The sequence below is a fragment of the Bombus huntii genome, unplaced genomic scaffold (genome assembly GCF_024542735.1).
Source record: "Bombus huntii isolate Logan2020A unplaced genomic scaffold, iyBomHunt1.1 ctg00000060.1, whole genome shotgun sequence".
Classification (NCBI taxonomy): Eukaryota; Metazoa; Arthropoda; class Insecta; order Hymenoptera; family Apidae; genus Bombus; species Bombus huntii.
This window is the reverse complement of record NW_026099321.1, coordinates 135,019-154,379: the sequence shown is the minus strand read 5'-3', so window position 1 is coordinate 154,379 and position 19,361 is coordinate 135,019. Positions and strand designations below refer to the sequence as shown.

The 19,361-nt window shown below is 36.2% G+C and overlaps 2 protein-coding genes across 8 annotated transcripts; one reads left to right on the top strand and one right to left on the bottom strand.

The window, feature by feature from the left end:
• Positions 1-1,000: 1,000 nt before the first annotated feature.
• On the bottom strand, positions 1,001-6,203 carry LOC126875929 (venom serine protease Bi-VSP-like). 7 transcript variants are annotated; one of them, XR_007693779.1, is made up of 8 exons: positions 4,852-4,866; positions 4,212-4,677; positions 3,686-4,027; positions 2,531-3,275; positions 2,223-2,318; positions 2,094-2,146; positions 1,536-1,804; positions 1,001-1,452 (listed from the first exon to the last, which is right to left on the bottom strand). XR_007693779.1 is itself a non-coding variant. In XM_050638852.1 (5 exons), the coding sequence occupies exons 1-5, from the start codon at positions 5,081-5,083 to the stop codon at positions 3,247-3,249; spliced, it is 567 nt and encodes a 188-aa protein (XP_050494809.1). In that variant the 5' UTR covers positions 5,084-5,785; the 3' UTR covers positions 2,537-3,246. The 7 variants fall into 7 exon arrangements, 1 of the variants encoding a protein (XP_050494809.1); XR_007693780.1 differs by having other exon boundaries at positions 1,001-1,446; XR_007693777.1 differs by lacking the exons at positions 1,001-1,452; positions 1,536-1,804; positions 2,094-2,146; positions 2,223-2,318 and adding an exon at positions 5,800-6,203 and having other exon boundaries at positions 2,537-3,275; positions 4,356-4,510; positions 4,582-4,677; positions 4,852-5,741.
• Positions 3,238-16,011, top strand: LOC126875936 (omega-amidase NIT2-like). Its single transcript, XM_050638861.1, has 4 exons — positions 3,238-3,277; positions 13,875-14,059; positions 14,454-14,622; positions 14,897-16,011. The coding sequence occupies exons 2-4, from the start codon at positions 13,976-13,978 to the stop codon at positions 15,193-15,195; spliced, it is 552 nt and encodes a 183-aa protein (XP_050494818.1). The 5' UTR covers positions 3,238-3,277; positions 13,875-13,975; the 3' UTR covers positions 15,196-16,011.
• The last annotated feature ends 3,350 nt before the right edge of the window (positions 16,012-19,361 follow it).

The window sequence follows — 19,361 nt, the reverse complement described above, 5'->3', positions numbered from 1 at the left end:
TTATATAACGTTTCATTCATAAAATCTATCATTAAAGTATATCTTCATAAAAATATCATTCCATACTAACGGTATATTTGGTGTCATACGAGATAACAGTTACCAGTGATGACATATGTAACTTTATAAAGATATCTCGTTTTATTATATATTAAAAGAATGTACTCATTGCTGCTATATTTCAGATGAAAAAAAGGAGGCAACGATTTTACAGTAAAATCGTTCGTTTACAACTGATTCATTTACATTTCATGATAATACTGTGCATTCTGAATATGCTATGATTTGGTTTAAAATAATAAATAGTCCATTCTTGCATACTATTACTCCAGCTTTACTTGTATTTTCGATATTGGTATAAATAGAAAGACAATTAATGTCGTTCGAGTCTATTTTCGGATCATTTATATTACGTTTAATCCATATAGTTATTATATGAGACATAGTATCGTAAAATTTGGAAGAATAAAACGTTCGTACAGGAAGTACATTTTATAAGAACTCCAACAAATCTGCGTGTGCACCTAAGATACAAACTGATAGTGATTGTTCATAAGTTTATATACATTATCTAATGTCAATCGAAGGTATCAATTCTTTTTCTCCATAAGAGTACTTTTTCATTTATATGTGTTCAAAAATACATGTGTTCAACCGTGAAGCATATGTCACCTACAACGAAAAAGAGTTTTCCTATACTTAATATTTCCTTTATATACCTATGAAAAGTCTATTCTTCGCGTAGTATGAAATTATGAATAAATCTGGAATATTGTTCAATCTGAAAAGAAAAATAACTTATTGACATCATTCATTGATACGAGATTCAGAATGTTTGTTTTGTCTTGCAGAAAAAGAAGGCAGCCCTCCCTTTCTTTTAATGTGAAATAGAAAGCGAAAATTTGAAAACAGATTTTTTGGAAATTTACTTGCAAATATCGTTTTCAATATCGTGATTTTCTTCCCAATGGTACTGTACTTTCAAATTTTCCAGTATCCCTCTAAAAACAAAAAGTCGAACCTCGTTATTATTAACGCAGGCATTACAAGGAAGAGAAGTATTAGAAAGCAGCTCCTTTTTATTATGGATTTCTTTATAATCATGTAAATAAGAAATTCCGGAAATTTTTTCCTCAAGAATTTAATTCTTGTGTTTTGATTGATAATTATTACACTGCATACTAACTTTTCGCATACTGTTCGCGTCTAACAATTTCCTAATAATAACTACTTCAAAATTACATATGTTCTTGCACGAATTCAAAAGTACGTATGATACAATTATTATTTATCAAAAAATTCCAAGTTAGTAACTTTCTTTTCAAATGGCAAATAACATATACTTTGACTTACCTGTAAGTTTTTGTTCCTAATCATCATTTCCTCTTATAGAACACATCATTATTGTTCTCATAATTACTACCAGTGTCATAGATATTGTAGTGGCTACAACTGAATTAATAGAAAATGATAAATAACTGTGTATAACACTAACACATAACTGTGTGTAACAATGACACATAACTTTTACTTACATATCAGTCGATACGGGATTACTGTGATATCCTGTTGATGTTTCTTAAGGCACTTGATTAGGTGCGATACGGTATCATTCCTTATGGTATACTGTAGATAAGTATTTTAGAAAATAACAAGAATAAATCTAAATTATTCAGAGGTTCCAGTTTCGGCTTAGACATAAATACAGGACCATTTGCAAAGAAGAAAGGGTGCGTTTCTACAGCCTCGTTATAGTAACCATGAATACCAATCTCTGAATTACTGGTTACTAAACATAAATATCCTATAAAATTTAATATATTTCTTTAATTTTTAATACATACATGAGTTAGTAGTTCTAAATTATGAATCATCCTACCTGTGATATTACACTTTTCCTTATAATATCATCACTCAAGTGAACAACATTAAGATGTCATCCTATCTTACTGTGAAGATACTTAGTTATGTTATCTAACATTATAAAAATATCATCAAATTCAAGTCCTTTTATTCACATCACATGGCCACGACGATCTGGTTCTTCGTTATATAATGTTCTAAAATTTGTCGTATATATAGGATGTACAAACCGTGATATCAAGGTATCAGTTCTTCCTTCCCAAGGGACAGTTTCATTAAAATTCTGATAGAATTAAAAATTAATTATTAATATTCTAACAATCATATATGTTAAATACATTATAGTCAACGATATATACCTGAGCGAATGTAGGGGTGATTCCTTGATAATTATAAATGTCATCAGCCCACATCATTGTGCCACTTCTTTGTACTCCAGCCTCTAGATTAACAGCCTAAACAAACATACGAAATTTTATAGAAGCTGTACAAAATATAGTATATATGCGCAATATTGAAGCGTTCAAGGGGATATAAAGGTAATGTACATCACATACACGTGTACTCTCATGCAACAAAATACAATTAGATTTAATAGTATAAGCTCTTTTATTCATCATAATAGATTGGAAATTTAAGTGTCTTACGAGGGTGAGTAAAAAGTTACCCGCTCTGTCGGTGTAGAATTTATTTTAAGCAATTGTCAAAAAAGACATACATCATTTTTTGACATAATCACTCAATTTCTGTATACACTTTGTCCATTTGCCGAAGGACCTTCGTATTTTCTCATTAAAAAATGTTTTGGGCTGAGCTGCGAACCACGAATGCATCGTCGTCTTCACCTTTTCATCAGCTTTTTCGGCATCCATCTCGCACAAACTTTTTGAAACCCAAATCTGTCGTGCACTATTGCATAAGCAGAGCCGTGGCTGATTTGCAAATGATTTGCCACATTATCCAGTGTCACTCGTCTATTCCATAGAGCATAAGTTCATGAACACGTTCAATGTTGTCAACGTGGATGTGGACGGGCGTCCACCTGTTTTTTCATAACACTTGTGCGATCTTCTTTGAACCTTTGTGCCCATTCAAACACACTTCGTGACAAAACACTTTCTCCATAATGTGCATTAAATCTTTGATAAATATAGGCATCAAACATAACCTCCGACCACAAGAAACGAATCACAGCATTCTGCACTGTTTTCCTGCAAATCACCATTGCAAAGCGCCATTACTCGCGCAACGGTCACAAACGAATTGACGTAACACAAAGAAACCTGCGCAGCAGCACTGAACAGATATTGACGTCATACGAAGAGTGCAGATGGATCAATACGGTCGACAGAAGTTTTAACTATCTGGAGTGCGGATAAATTTTTACTGAGAGTCGTATAGGAATCTATAATCTGTAAGTACACCTTTGGCTGAATAGAAATTTCTCTTACATATAGTCAAAAATGCAGAAACTGTGTATTGAATTGGAAAGTGATAAAAAATAAGTGAAGTTTCGAGGTTGCATGTGATTGCATGAGTACACAGGACGTTTTTAGCGAATAAAAAGTAATTTTGAAAGACACGAGACTTATCGTGTATTTTATGCACTCTCTGTGTCCGAATTTCCAGAAGCTCTCTATCTTATGAAGCGTTTTAGATTAGCCGGAAAATTTTGTACGTACATACAAAAAGTATACGATCTAAGTGGAATATTCCATTATTCTCTTGATACAACAGAAACGAAATTTACAGAACTTCTCAGAAAGTTGGTTTATTATTACCAAATTAATAGAATTAATATACGTTTATCATCTTTACATACCTAAGTCGTGGAGGTTTATCGTGCGTAAAAAATTAGTGTCGTTTCAAAGTTACATTTCGTACATTTTAAGCCTATAATTTGTAACGTACAAAACAATGTAAATTTGAGCTGTTTCTTATCTCCACAATAAGAAAATCCAACTTTACGTTTTTTACACAATGATATTTATGGAACAGTAATATCATATTATTGCATCGCTTGGAGAATGAAGTCAAGGTACGATGTGACCCTAGTGTAAACGCTGGGATACCCAGCTGTGCCGCACTTATAAGCATAAGACACAATACCTATTAAATACGAGGTTAATTCATGTTGTATCAGCAGTGGTCCGCCGCGGTCAGCCTGAAAGGATCGTTAAATTTTTAATCAAAGATACTGAAATATATCGATCGAATTGTATTAAAATTATACTTATATACAGTAATAATCTTCTATTGATTTGTGTATTGAAATACTCCAATTTATAACGTACATGTTATATGTATTTTGAGCAAAACTAAGATTAGGAGGAAATTAGATTAAATACCATAACGAGGTGTGAGAAGTGGGCAAAACTATTAAATTGTGTTTATCTATTATTTTTAATGTTTAAGACGTCGATTTGATGTTAATTCGAATTGACGTGTCTTCAGATACCGTATAGTTTGTAGTAACTCTGTAACTTAATTACCGTACAAGAATCCTTTCCACCCTGAGCACGTTCGGCGCATATTATACCATCAGTGACATCAGGTGCATTAGGAAATTTGGAATAAGCTATTTTGCATTCGGCGTTCTTAATCACTGGCATTTGTACTTCCATTAATGCATTACGTCGTGGTCGTCCTACGAAGAAAATAAGAAAGATATTTAAGACTGGAACTGTTTAATTTTATTATAAAATTGATATCACTTACTATATCTTAATGCTCCCCATCCAGCAACAAGGGGGTTATAGCCGACGAAGTTGCTCTTTCGCAGGAGCTCTTTCGTACAAATGGGATATACGTACCCTGAAAAATAAAAAAATAAATGAAAATGCAGGAAACGAATGACCAAAAGTATGAGAAAGAATTGTACACGCTTTATGACACAATATATGTGTACAGTAAGAAATTTCAGGATATGATACTTCATTAATACTCAATAGCATATATATATATATATATATATATTTGAGGACTTACTCGAAAATGGCACCTCCTCCACCAATCTAAGAATGGCAATATTATGATTGTGTATGTTTTCTATTCCATCCATATGTGCACAATGTGCTGCGGTCAAAACATGCCTAGCCGATATCAGGGAACCTCCGCACTTCCATAGTGGTTTGTCTGGGTTTCGGGGATTACGAAAACCTAATGCAACGATCCATGGCCAAACGCCTAAAATGCAATAGTCATAGTTGTGAATATACATAATTTTTTCTCACATAACGAGTAACAACGATTATTACCTATTCGATATTCGATCATACAGCAGACGATAAGTACATACGTACAAATACTCTGAAATAGAGATTTGATAAAGACAGAAATTAAATTTTTATTCCAGTGGAATACAAATTATTAAATAATTCTATATAATTTCTATTTGAACTATACTGAACTATAAAGTTCAAACGTGTAATTTCTGCCCTAACAGTTTTTGATCTCTATCCATATTATTACTCCTATATCAATTTTTTATTTCGAGCAAAAAGATACTCTTCCTAACATGAAGTAAAAGAAAGAAATAATTCAAGTTAATAAGTAAAGTTACTACCGATAAAATCATAGCATTATTATTTAGTCTAATTGAAATGTACATTGATGTGCTGTTTAATGCCTTTAAAGTTCATTCTTTGCAGTAAATGGCTTATTATTAATCGGAAAGAAAGACATAAAACGTACCAAGTTCAGCTGGTTTACCATCGACCACCACCCTGGTATGAGAGACGTTGCTAAAACCACAGTATGGTGGTCGCAAAGCCTTATACTTATACACAGTTTTTATTAAAATTTCTCTCTTCTCTTTGTTTGGATCGTTCGGACAGCAAACGATCGTAACATTGCCCTGGTATCTGCACACTGATCGTCTATAAAAATCGGTGGCTGTACGGTACTGTATCTGCCATATTTCTTGCAGAGGTTTACATTTTCTGTAGTCAAGGCACCTGCCTTCTTGATTGTCCGGTGTGGTACATTCTGGATCAAACAATTTTAAAACATTTATACAGTTCAAAGATGCGTAAGAAAGCGACACCGATTACTCAACTTTCGAAGTAGGAAGCCGATCAAGTCCACCGGATTGCCCTACAGACACGTATTAATCCGTAAGAGTTAGTCATCATGTTGATAATAATTATCTAAAGAAACTTTTCACGTGAAAATATAAACTTTTAATTGATTAGATATTGTGTTAGCCATACTTAAGAAAGAAAATGAAAATGAATGAAATGAAAGAAAAGGACTACCTTCAACCTCATTTTTTAAATAAACACTTTGTCAGTTTTGCGGTAAATAAATTCTTAGGAATTCAGGACAGTTTTTAGTGAATCATTTTGTTTCGACCGTTCGCGGAGAGACGCGATCGCGAGATAGCACGTCAACGAGAGTTGTAAGTTCCCGTTACGATTAAATAATCGACGCCACGAACTTGTCACGTAAAATAACAAAATAAAAAAAGGAATTTGAGGTAAAAAATAAAAAAAAGAAAACTTTATTTTTTTTCTAACATCAATACACTTTACAATTTACTTCCGAACTCTAGGCGTGACTTTCTAAGACTGACTCTTATGATTTTACTTTCGATCGGATCCGATTACTTTCTTTTGTCATCCCTCAACATCCCCACCGTCCATGCATTTGCTAGGCGTCCGCGATCGTTGCCACGTGCTCTTTCTTCTAGAACCTTCGGTGGAAGGACCGTTGGGATGTTGATGGTTCATTAGGCACTTCAGCGATATACATTGTCGCCGAGTGCCGCCACATCTTTATCTCTATCGTCAGTCCGTCGGATTTGAAGTATGCCGGTCGTGACATACCCCCCTGGTTAGATTGATCTTGGTCCTCTAAGATCGTAGTAGAATGGAATTATTTAAATGTAGATCAAAGGATATGTTTATGCTTTTTTTTCAGGAATCGCTATGAATTGATTTTCTGCATGTTATGGTACAAAAGTTATTTCGTTAATCTTAAATATAGCAATTTTACAATATTTGTTAGTGTTCGAGAAGCTAATAATTTCAGAGGCGTAATCATGTTGTAGTTTTCGATCGTGAATTGGTTGGGTTTGTTTACAAAGCGTAATTCCTATCCCGTGAATTTAAGGCAACTAATTAAGGGTATTGTTACTAGTGCTAGGGTCAGCATTATCCTGAAAAAAGTACGCTTTCAATCGGTTACCATGTATCTTTTTCTTAGCATTGTCGATAGAAATAATGTAATAAGGAGTTTTCACATCGTTAATTCTGTAGGGTCCTAACCATTCAATGTCCAACTTATCTCTTTTATGGTCGTTGTGAATTAAAACAAAGTCTCCTTTCCTAAACACAGTCTGAGTTTTAACAATCTTTCTTTCTTGGTCTCGCTTGTATCGTTGCTTATTCTGAATAAGTGTTTTGTGAGCTGTTTCCCAATATTTATTCAACTGTTTTTGCCAAAGTGAGTACATATCATCATAGGTAAGTGTGGGAAATTTGGATATTGCGGAAGGTAAGTTAGCTTTTCGCCCAAAGGTCAATTCAAAGGGAGAGAATCCTGTTCCTTCATGTTTCGCGGTGTTGTACCCTAAACAAATGAAATTAAGTACTTCATCCCATTCTTTGTCATTGTCGTGTAATGCAGTACGAATTAAATCTTTAACTGAGGCATGCGTTCTTTCGAGGGATCCGTTACTTTGTGGGTGAAATGAAGTTGTTTTGATGTGTTTGATTTTAAAAGCTTCTTCAAATTTCGTCATTAAATCACTAACAAAATTTTGTCCCTGATCTGTTAGGATCGTTTTTGGTGCCGAAAATATGTAAATATAGTGTTCAATAAGCGCGTTAATTATGGATTCAGTTCGTTGCGTTTTAAGGGGAACTAGTATCAGATATTTCGTAAGTTCATCGTGTATTGAAAGTATGTATTGGTTTCCGCGTTTGGTTTTCGTCATCGGTCCTATGATGTCCATAGCGATTTTGTCGTTAGGGTTAAGTGGCGTGTCTGAGATTTGTGGGGATTCTTTGGGTCTGATACGTGTTAGTTTCTCCTTTTGACATGTGTCGCATGTTTTCACAAAGTTTTCTACTCTTTCTAAAAGTCCGGAAATTTTGAATTTATCCTTGATCCGTTGATACGTTTTCTGTATCCCTAAATGTCCTACGGTGTCGTTATGGTTTTCCTTTATTGCTTGTATTATTTCGTTTTCGTCTAGTTTTAAGATGGGATTAGGTGCATAAGTAATTTTCTTGTACGTGTCGTTAAAATATATTAGCATGAGTTTAATCTGTGTTTTCTCTAATTCAGTGAAGTCGTTATTTCCTATGCCGATTTTTGTTGTATCTTTAAGAATTTTGTAAAGTTTTCTGATCCAAAGTGTCTCGTCGTATTCTCCTAAGTCGTTTCGAGTTAATTGGTAAAATGTTTGGTCATTTGGTTTAATTTCTAAGAGTTTCGGATTCTCGTTGTTGTCTTTCCATGCGTTGAATGAATTAGTGTGATCAATTACTAGGTCGAGGTTAACTACTTCGTCGCGAGTTAGTGCGTGAACTCTAGATAAAGCGTCTGCAGCTGTGTTATCTTTACCCTTTGTATATTCGATTTCATAGTCATATTCTTCGAGTCTAAGTCTCCAACGAATCAGTCTGCTAGAAGGGTCTTTGCAATTGTGTAGCCACTTAAGAGCTTGGTGGTCGGTTCGAATAATGAAGCGTCGTCCTAACAAATATTGTCTTAATCTTTTCACGGCCCATACGATGGCTAAGAGTTCCTTTTCTGTCGTGGTATAGTTTCGTTCGGGTGGATTCAGTGTTCTTGAAATGTAACAACAAGGATGACCGTCTTGCGACAGTATTGCTCCTAGTCCTTCGTTACTTGCGTCGGTAGTTAAGGTAAAGGTTTTGTTAAAGTCAGGATAAGCTAATATTGGGAAATTACAGAGTTTGTCTTTTAAAGTATCAAAGCTAATCTGGTGTTTGTCAGTCCAATGGAATGGTGTGTCCTTTTTTGTTAAGTCTGTAAGGCTTTTCGCGATTTTGGAAAAGTTTCGAATAAATTTGCGATAATAACCTGCTAAACCTAAGAATGATTTCACGTCCGTGGCATTGCGGGGTAATCGAAAGTTTTTTACAGCGTCTAATTTCTTGGGGTTTGGTTTGACTCCTTCGGATGAAACTACATGGCCTAAGTATTCTAATTCCGGTTTTACGAATTCACATTTGTCCGGTTGCAATTTAAGTCCTAATTCTCTGAGTCTCTGAAATACTATCGCGAGGTTTTCGTTATGTTCTTGAATCGTTTTTCCGAATATCACTATGTCATCCAAATAAACAAAGCAGTATTTTCCTACAAGTCCAGCTAAGGCTCTGTCCATTAATCTTTGAAAGGTAGCGGGTGCGTTTTTAAGTCCGAATGGCATTCGATTGAAATGAAAATGCCCTTGCGGTGTCGAAAAAGCGGTATATTTTTTAGATTTCTCGTTCATTGGAATTTGATGGAATCCTGAGGATAAATCAAGCGCCGAAAAGAATTTTGCGTTTCCTAGTTGTGTTAAAATGTCGTCTATATCAGGTAAAGGGTAAGCGTCTTGTTCTGTGAGTTCATTTAGTTTCCTGAAATCGATAACTATCCTCCATTTCTGTTTTCCTGAGGCGTCTAATTTTTTCGGAACTACCCATACCGGAGAGTTATAAGGGGATTCGGATTCTTCTATAATATTTTTCTTCAACATGTCTCCTATTTGTCGCGAAATCTCGTCACGGTGACATTCCGGTGGTCTATACGATCGTGTGTTAATAATTTTGTCTTTGGTTAACGAAATTGTGTGCTGAGTTAAATTAGTACAGGGTAAAAGATCGGTTTCTAAATTAAAGATGTCAATATAATGAAGGATAATCTTTTCGATGGTTTCACGGATTGGTTTTTCAATGTGATCTGTTCTCACTAGACTTTTTAGTTTTGATACGTTGGAAAAGTCACGAGAATTTTGAATATTGCTAGAAATTTCAACGTTTTGCTCACCAGTGTTGATAAAACATACTTTAGTTGGTTTGCCTTCCAAATAGATTGTTTGAACTCTGTTTTCTCCAGGAATCAAATGTATTGGTTTCTGAAATAAAATGGTTTTGTCGTTTAATCGGATTTTGTCATTGGATATTGAATAGTTATACTTCTCTAAACATGGTAGCCCAATGATTCCGTCTTCGATAATAGGGAAATTGTTCGGTACTATGTGAAAAATGTGATTTTGTCCAAAAATTCGTTTCGTTACGTATTCGTTAGTTTCGTATTTGTCTCGTCCCATAGAAAATTTTTGTTTAGGCCCTATTTGTATCGCGTTGACAGTTTTGTTACGTTTCACCAGGTTTATCCCTGCTCCTGTGTCGACCAGAAATACTCGCTCTTCGGTTCGGGTTGACAAAGGTATTGCGAGTAATCTTCCCGTGGCGATGTTGACTCGTATGTCTCGTACGGTTCGTCCATCTCCTGGTTCGATGTTGTTTCTTGTATTTCGTCCCATTCCTGGACTGCCTGAATTCTTGCGGGTGGTCGATCGCGCTGGCTCGGTGGTAGAAAATTTTGACACTTGTTGGCAATGTGTCCCAGCTTTCCGCACTTGAAGCACTTCATCTGTGCGCGTTCAGCAGGTGATCTATTTTCTACTTGGTTAAATGTAGCAGGTTTCTGAGCTACTGGCGTGTTAGGCGATCTTGATGGTACATTAGATCGTCTTACCTGCATATGCTGGTTGTCGGGGCGATTACTAACCGAAGGTAAGCGATTACATGACCAATTAGGTTGTCGTTCTTCTCGCAAGTAGCGTTCTACATCGGCTGCCTTTTTTTCAGCTTCCGGAAGATTCAAGGGTTCACTGCTTAATAGTATTCGCCCTATGTCGCGTCTGAGTCCCTTTAGGTACACACGAACAGTCTTCTTCGTGATTTCTTCAGTCATAATTTTACGTGTTAGTGGTTGTGGGTACTCATTGGTTACTGCGTACAGCAAACGGTTGAGTATTCTTCTAAACCGAATATTAAAACTTTGCACTGATTCCTCGCGTCCCTGTCTCAACTCTCGTAATTGTTCTTGGTACTCATCCGAAGTCACTTGTGCTGCTAAGTTATTTCTCAGTGCGTCGTACAGATCACCGTAACACTCAATAGGAATGTTGCGAATACTTTGGGCTGCTTTCCCCACGATTTTTTCCACTTTTATTGCTTTTAGCAATAGATCTTGCTCCATACAGCGATCCTTCATACTTCTCACTTCTTTGATGAAGTCTTCAACTCCTACATCATCATCTCCGTTGAGCGTTGGGATGTAGCGTATTGCATCCTTAGCTCGTAGAGTGGGAGGAGCGGGCGAAAAATAGCCTCTTTCTTCCACTTCGGGTTGTTCGCTGTCGAGGTGGACAGGTGGGGTGTCTGAAGCTGCTAACCCTGACAGTTTGCGTGCTTTTGCCATATTCACAGTACGATTGATTGCTGTCGACGCACTTTCATTGTCTTCGGTGATAATGGAAGCAAATTCATCGGTCGCAGGGGATCCGAACCCAGTCCGTAGCGCTGCGACGGTTTTCCCGAGATTCTCGATTTCTGCTGCCCTGTGTCTGTTCTCTTCGTCATTTTGCATAGACAAATGTAACATTTCCTCTCGTAAAAGGGCAATGTTCTCGTTCTGTTTTTGAATACTGTCCCATATTGCTCGCAACATTGGGTCAGTTGAGGTTGAAGTTTGAGATTCGTTTGCCTTAGACATTATTGCGCTGATTTATAATTTTCAGACGAAGACGAGTCTTGGCTACTGAAGCTAAATTTTCTTTCACGGTAACGTACACAGGAATTCAGTTTACCTTTTATTGTTACTTCACTTGGTTCGTGATAGTTACTTTGTTGTTGCGGATGACCGTAGTCCCAAATAATTCGATCTTCCGTAGATGATGAATGTCTTTTGGTTTCCGAACAAACACTTTTCACTATCCTGGCAGGATCGCCAAAATGTCACGTAAAATAACAAAATAAAAAAAGGAATTTGAGGTAAAAAATAAAAAAAAGAAAACTTTATTTTTTTTCTAACATCAATACACTTTACAATTTACTTCCGAACTCTAGGCGTGACTTTCTAAGACTGACTCTTATGATTTTACTTTCGATCGGATCCGATTACTTTCTTTTGTCATCCCTCAACATCCCCACCGTCCATGCATTTGCTAGGCGTCCGCGATCGTTGCCACGTGCTCTTTCTTCTAGAACCTTCGGTGGAAGGACCGTTGGGATGTTGATGGTTCATTAGGCACTTCAGCGATATACATTGTCGCCGAGTGCCGCCACATCTTTATCTCTATCGTCAGTCCGTCGGATTTGAAGTATGCCGGTCGTGACAAACTGATCGATCCCCTTATTTCGATTATGATAATAAGGGTAGTTCAATGAAATTCCACAGAATTAACACAAATAAATTAATGTTTATTTCAACAACTTATTAACTAGAAAGATATAAATGGAACAAAAAAAATGTAACTGCGTTTTGGTTGATAAGTAATGCGCGACATACCACATGTGTTGACGGTTCGACTTCTGGAAAAGTTCTGAACGCCTTTCGATTTTTTTCGTTTTTTCTGGAAGGTGACCCCCACTACGTTCGGATCACGCCACATTCTTTTACTGCGAGGTAAAATACGGGCCACGAGTCGACGTTTCTGGAAGTCGCCCTGCTTAATGAACCATGCGCTTGCCACTACAATGTTTGTTTGCCGGGCAGACGCGACGATCCGTCTGCGACATTATAGTGCCGCGATCGATAGTTAAGAATATGACCTATGGTAAGCCGCATGGCGTAACATTCTCCCCCCGTTGAGAGGGTACCGATCAAACTAGGGAGGTGTGGTTGAAGTTCCCATCTTATTTCGTCTCGGTGGCTAGTTGTTCGGGTTTCTCGAGATCGGGTTGAATTGGCAGTGGGACAAGCCTTTTGACGCCCCGATCCAAAATGCTCTTTGCCGTCTGAACTGTAGCTGTCCGGATGACACCATCGGCGCCTGGATGAACCTTGATAACTCGGCCCAGAGGCCAATGCATGGAGGGAACGTTGTCCTCTCTGAGGATGACGATTGTGCCCTTTTGGATGCTGTGTCCACCCTTGCTCCATTTATTGCGGTTGGTTAGCTCGTTCAAATACTCCTTATGCCAGCGGTTCCAAAAATGTTGTTTAAGCTGTTGGATATGCTGCCATTTGGAGAGTCGGTTCGATGGAATGTCTCTGAAATCTCGATCACGTAAGCACATTAATGAATCGCCAATGAGGAAATGTCCGGGAGTGAGGGCTAGGAGATCATTTGGATCGGTGGAGATAGGAGTTAGCGGGCGGGAATTGAGGACTGCTTCTATTTCTATGATAAGAGTATTACGGTGTTAAGCTCATATGTTTCTGTTTCTCCTCTCGCGCTGCGCCATAATATCCTTTGATATTTCCGATCCTCTGGTCGTACGAGGAATTGCCGATACATTTTCTCGATGTCGCCAGTGAGTACGTACTGATGAGCGCGGAATCTAATTAATATACAAAATAAATTGTGAATTGATTCGAGAATATAGGATTTCCCCATTTTCATGATTATCGTGATTTTTGTATAAATATATTTTTTAAGATACTAATAATTAGGTACTTATAAATTAGTATTATCAATTATTTTGCATTTATAATTCCGCCTCTAGTATAAGTGTTAATTGAAAACTAACTTTATGTTTGAAAAAGTACTAGCAAAGTCGTTGAGTAACAAGCCACTGATGCTAACACAAATAGCATTGTCGTAATTAAATATTTCTAAATATTCATTTTTCATTTTGAACCTGTAGAAACAATTTATTATATATACTATTAGCTAAGTAATTGCATATTTAATTAAGTCGAAATATAAAACTTAGTTATTTTAATAATTTAAAAAATAAAAAACTGACAAACATTTCAATTTAATTTATGGTTGGAACAAAAGACAGTTATTTTTCATTAATTGAAATATTGCAATGCAGAGTACTTTCGAAAATACGCCGAGAGTATTCCTGATGGTGAAACGAGCGTTGCTTCATCGAACGCAGCTAAAGAAAACAACATCTATGTAGTTGGTGGTACGATGCCTGAAATAGAGGGCGCTAAATTGTACAATACCTGTACTATTTGGGGTCCCGATGGAACTTTGATAGCAAAACACCGAAAGGTAAGTAATATATTCCTTTATGGCTTTGAATTTGAAAATATTGGGGTGAAGAAAGTGACTCTATCTAGGAATAATTTAGGAATATACATATGTACATACGTATACTATAACCAATTCTATAATTTACGGTTTATAAAATACGTTATGATACGGGAAACGCCCATTTTTGTTGTAATGTGTAATATAAATTTTTCACATACTTAAAATATTATTATACTTATTTTTTCTCCTTTTTAAACATTATTAAATGATAAGATTTTTTAATAAAAGAAAGTGATAAAAACGCTGTCAGTTATTAAATTAAAAATAATTAAAGTTTAGGAGTTGGTAACTTTGATATTAAATTACAAAAGTTGCAGCAATAGAATTAGCGACTACATTTTTATGTTATTAGGTACATCTATTCGACATCGACATTCCTAATAAGATTACTTTTCGAGAGAGTGATTCACTCAGTCCTGGTAACTCCCTAACGACGTTCGACGTGAAGGGCTGCAAAATAGGTATTGGCATTTGCTATGATATTAGATTCGAGGAAATGGCACGCATTTATCGTAACAAAGGTACAGTAACTTAATCGATCAATACTTAACTAGCAAAAAATTAAATATCTTTCTTAAATATATTCTATATAAAATTAATATAATCTGTAACTCTGTATAAAAAGAAGCTTAATTTAAAAAACCAGTATATTTGCTGAAAATGAAACAAATAAAAGAATTAAAAGCACAATAAGAGGACTGTCCTCGCATATTCAGAAATGATGGAATGTGAACCGTGCAACTACGAAGTTAATTGGTATTCGGTGGCTTCATATTTCCTGCTTCTCTGGGTTAGGTTGCCAAATGCTGATATATCCAGCGGCATTCAATATGACCACTGGACCACTGCACTGGTCATTACTTCAGCGTTCCAGAGCGAATGATAATCACTTATACGTTGCCTGCATATCACCGGCTCGTGTTCCTTCAGCAAGTTACGTCGCATGGGGGCATACACAGTTGACCAATCCCTGGGGAAAGATTCTTTACGATTTGGAAACTCAAGAGAATATGGCAGTCACCGATATAAAAAAAAAAAAAAAAAAAAAAAAAAAAAAATATGAGGCATACTATATAAGATTGTCATCGATTTAAAATCAAAGTATGAAAAGGATACCCTGGAGAGAGTAAAACACAGAATCATTCCAACTAAACATTCAGATCGTACCGACACCTAGGTATCGTCTTACAATTAAATCTCGGTCTCGAATGGATTAAAATGAAATACATACTTGCAGCTTCAACATCTTCAATATCGAGGAGATTCAAACTTTACAAATAAATGTAAATTGCGATGTAAAACAAAGCGATGTAAAAAGGGAAAAAGGAGGAAAGAAGGAACAGGGAAGCAAAGAGAAGAAACGAATTTTTCATTTTCTCGAAACTGGATCAAGTTTCAGGAAGACCATCCAAGTAATTGATGTCCTCTGTAATTATTTGTTAATCATGCGCGGAATCAGAACGATTCGACCTCGTTCCAAAGCAAATCGTTACTAGAGTAGAGACGGGAATTAATAATTCGTGTCAATTGTTCGATCGTGTTCACAAATTCAAATGCGGTTGAGTGGCGGAAACCATTTATAACACGTCCCATACAGCGTAGATCGCATACACGTCTTAGGATGTATTTTTGGTACTTATATATACTCTATATATATATTCTTACTCTATATATACTTATATGTACTCTATATATATTCTCTATCTTAGATATACCATAAAATATTTCGTGAAATCGCGTATTCGTGTCTAATGTCAGGGATTCTCTTTCCACAAGTCTGCGTTTTCTATATTATCTTTCTTCCTTATCAGTAGGCATTCTCACAATTTGTGATTAATACTGCTCGTACAGGAATATTAGGTTTTTGACGTTGTAAAATTTCACGTGAAATAATAATGCCTATATATTGACTAATTTATCAATTAATTAAATCCGTGTATATCAAGTTTTCTATAATTTAGTACTTTCGTGTAACTACAGAAATTTGATGCAATATAAAACTTGATTAAAACAGCGATTCATTAGGAAACGAGAATAATGATGCAAATATTTTTTGTAGCCATTATATAGGATTTCGATCGCATAATTAATCAGTATCAACTTACCAGTCTTTAACGGAAGAATAGAAGGAAGGGTAGGCGGTACACAGACCGCAATTATCATCATCTTCATGTAGAGTGTCAAAATGCCGAACATCTTCGTTAGTCGTCAGAAGTCGCGATGAGAAGCGTAAAAGAAGTGCACTAGCCAGAAGTATCTGCGACAGAAATCAGAATACACTCGTTTTCGCATGGTTGGATCAATTTCGCGTGGGACTAACCTGATTGAACCTAACGCGGGATAATTGTGTTAGGGAAGTGATACATTTACACTGTACATGAGAGTGTGTGTGTAAGGGCCAGAGGGCGTCAAGGTCTTAGTGGAGACAAAAGACTGTTGCCAGATGTTAGAGGAATCTAGGATAGTCGATTGGCGACAAGCGTGCGTGCAAGACGTTCTTCAGAGTGTAATATAGATGTATAACTGTTGCGTGGGAAATATAGTCAATTATTTGTATTCCCAAATCCTCGAATTTCCTTAACATGGTAGCAGAGCGTGGTTACTAGTTTTGCAAGATATTTAGTGCGTGGTTACGATCTTGCGAGTGAGTTTTCAATAAAGAAAAAAAAACTTTCAAAGGAACAAAATATACTTTGAGCACGTAGGAACGCTTGAGTAAGAAAAGAAAAAAAAAGAAGAATCAATTAAAATGGAGAGATCGGAAATCATGATACCTATATTCGATGGTGAGGATTATGGAATGTGGAAGCAAAGAATCACGATGTTTCTCAAATATAAGGAATGCAAGGTTGTTACAACTAGAATGAAGAACGAAAGAGACGATGAAGACTGGGACAAAAAGGATTTGAAGGCGATAAATATAATTTATAGTGCAATATCGAACAGACAATTGGAGTATGTTAGGGAAGGAAAAACGGCGTATGATATAATAAAAAGGTTCGATGAAATGTACTTGAAAGAGTCGACGGCACTGCAGATCGTATGCAGAAGAAGATTGGAAAACATAAGACTGGAGAACTACAGTGATTCAGCATCATTCTTTAACGATTTCGAAAAATTAATAAATGAATTAAAAAGTGCGGGCGCACAAGTAAGTGAGAGGGAAAAGCTGAATTACATGCTGAATACGTTACCCGAAGAATACAGCTACATAGCGGACATAATAGACGCATTGAAAGAAGAGAATCAAACGGTAGCGTATGTGAAAAATAAAATAGAAATAGCAGAGAAGAAAAATAAATCCAATCGAGGAGAAAGGCAAACCAACGCCTTTTCTGCAAAAAAGGAAGGATGCTTCAGATGTGGAAGATTAGGACACTTTGCGAGAGAGTGTCAAAATGGCGTCCAAGCGGGAAGCAGTAACGGCTATTGGCATGGGCCAACACGTGGTCGAAACAGAGGAAGAGAGAACAAAGGCAATACGAGCAGAGGACGTGGAAGCTTTCATCGTCAATGAAGAACCGGCACGGGCGAGCATGGAAACTCAAGAGCAGGCATATGGACAGCAACGGCGCACGCAGCAAACAGCAGTGAGACGAATGAAATAAGTAAGAACGAAATAGTGTGGCTATTAGATAGCGGTTGTACCGATCACATAATTAATAATATAAATTATTTCGATAAATCTATCGACCTAAAAGAACCGGTAAATATATATTTAGGCGATGATAGATCGATAAAAGCGACAAAAGTTGGGAATGTTATAAGTTATTTTGAAGCATTCGGAAAACAAAATAAAATAAATATGAGGAAAGTATTTTACGCGAAAGAAATGTCCGCAAATTTGATTAGTTTAGGTAAACTAACAGACAATAAGAATACGGTTATTTCCAAAGAAAATATTGCGAAAGTAATAGATGAGGATAATATACTTACAGCTGTAGCGTTCAAAGAGAATGGGACATATAGAATAAAAAGTATATTGAAAGGGAAGAAGCACTTAGTAAACAGCGCCGAACGTAGTGGTATGAGTAAAAAGGAAAGATGGCATAGGATGCTAGGACACGTAAATTTTAAATATTTAGAGATTTTGGGTAAAGAGCAGCTAGTGACTGACATACCGAATGAATTTGAAAAGGAACTTTTGAAATGTAGGGTGTGTATAGAAAGCAAAATGCATAACTTACCTTTCAAAAATAATCGAACTAAGACTAGGGAAATAATGGAAATTATTCATATGGACGTATGTGGTCCCTTTAAGACTACCGGATTCAATGGAGAAAAATATTTCATTTCATTTATCGATGATTATAGTAAAATAGCTAGGATCTATTGTATAAAATCAAAAGATGAGGTCTTTGATTCTTTCGTACAGTTCGTAAATGAAGCCGAAAATTTAACGGGCAAGAGGTTAAAAATATTAAGATGCGATAATGGTAAAGAATATTTAAATAATCGAATTTATAAATTTGCTAGGGATAAAGGTATAAGAATAAATAATTGCCCAACATACGTACATGAATTAAACGGGACAGCGGAAAGGTATAATAGAACAGTGATGGACATGGCGCGTTGCTTGTTAGCGGAAGCGAAAGTACATAAAAGGTACTGGCCGGAAATAGTTTGTACAGCGGAATAACACCAGCTCGGATAAATGACCCTCTAACTTACCTTTGTCCTCATCGACGTCAGTGATTTTAAAGCTAGTTATAAAGTGCACTTCTCAGCCAGCGTCCACGGCAGTCAATATTATTTAACGGGTCTTAACGCGATGTAAAAAGGGAAAAAGGAGGAAAGAAGGAACAGGGAAGCAAAGAGGAAAAACGAATTTTTCATTTTCTCGAAACTGGATCAAGTTTCAGGCTGCTCGCCAAAGAGTCTGTAGCTAACGAGACAAGATTAGACAAACCACGCTTTAAAATTCCCACAGAACTATAATAATCCTCGAAATCAATACGATTCGTCGATCCATCGCCTGATTAAAAAATGAGATAGTATGAAGCTCACTAGTCGGCCTTTGAACTTTCAATAGTGATTCTCTGTAAATGCTTGAAATTGACGCTTGGATTCTTTCCAGATTAACTAGCTTTGACCCTCCCTCCCTTTATCTATTTTCTTAGATCGACTTAGACTGCCACAACATATTATCTTTCTTCTTTTCTTTTCTTTTGATCTTTTAAAGCCCTAAATCGCTGGCTATTTTGTATACTATATATTTTGTACACTCAATTACTCTGTAAGTCATAAGTACATATGTTTT

Bases quoted from the DNA above. Each gene is read 5' to 3' on its own strand.
- LOC126875929 (XM_050638852.1), bottom strand. From the start codon at position 5,083: ATGTATATTCACAACTATGACTATTGCATTTTAGGCGTTTGGCCATGG. The intron at 4,511-4,581 runs GTAAGTGATATC...TTTTCTTCGTAG, and splicing joins ATGGGGAGCATTAAGATATA to GACGACCACGACGTAATGCA. The intron at 4,028-4,355 runs GTAATTAAGTTA...CGATCCTTTCAG, and splicing joins GTGGAAAGGATTCTTGTACG to GCTGACCGCGGCGGACCACT.
- LOC126875936 (XM_050638861.1), top strand. From the start codon at position 13,976: ATGCCTGAAATAGAGGGCGCTAAATTGTACAATACCTGTACTATTTGG. The intron at 14,060-14,453 runs GTAAGTAATATA...TTATGTTATTAG, and splicing joins TGATAGCAAAACACCGAAAG to GTACATCTATTCGACATCGA. The intron at 14,623-14,896 runs GTACAGTAACTT...TCTCTGGGTTAG, and splicing joins ACGCATTTATCGTAACAAAG to GTTGCCAAATGCTGATATAT.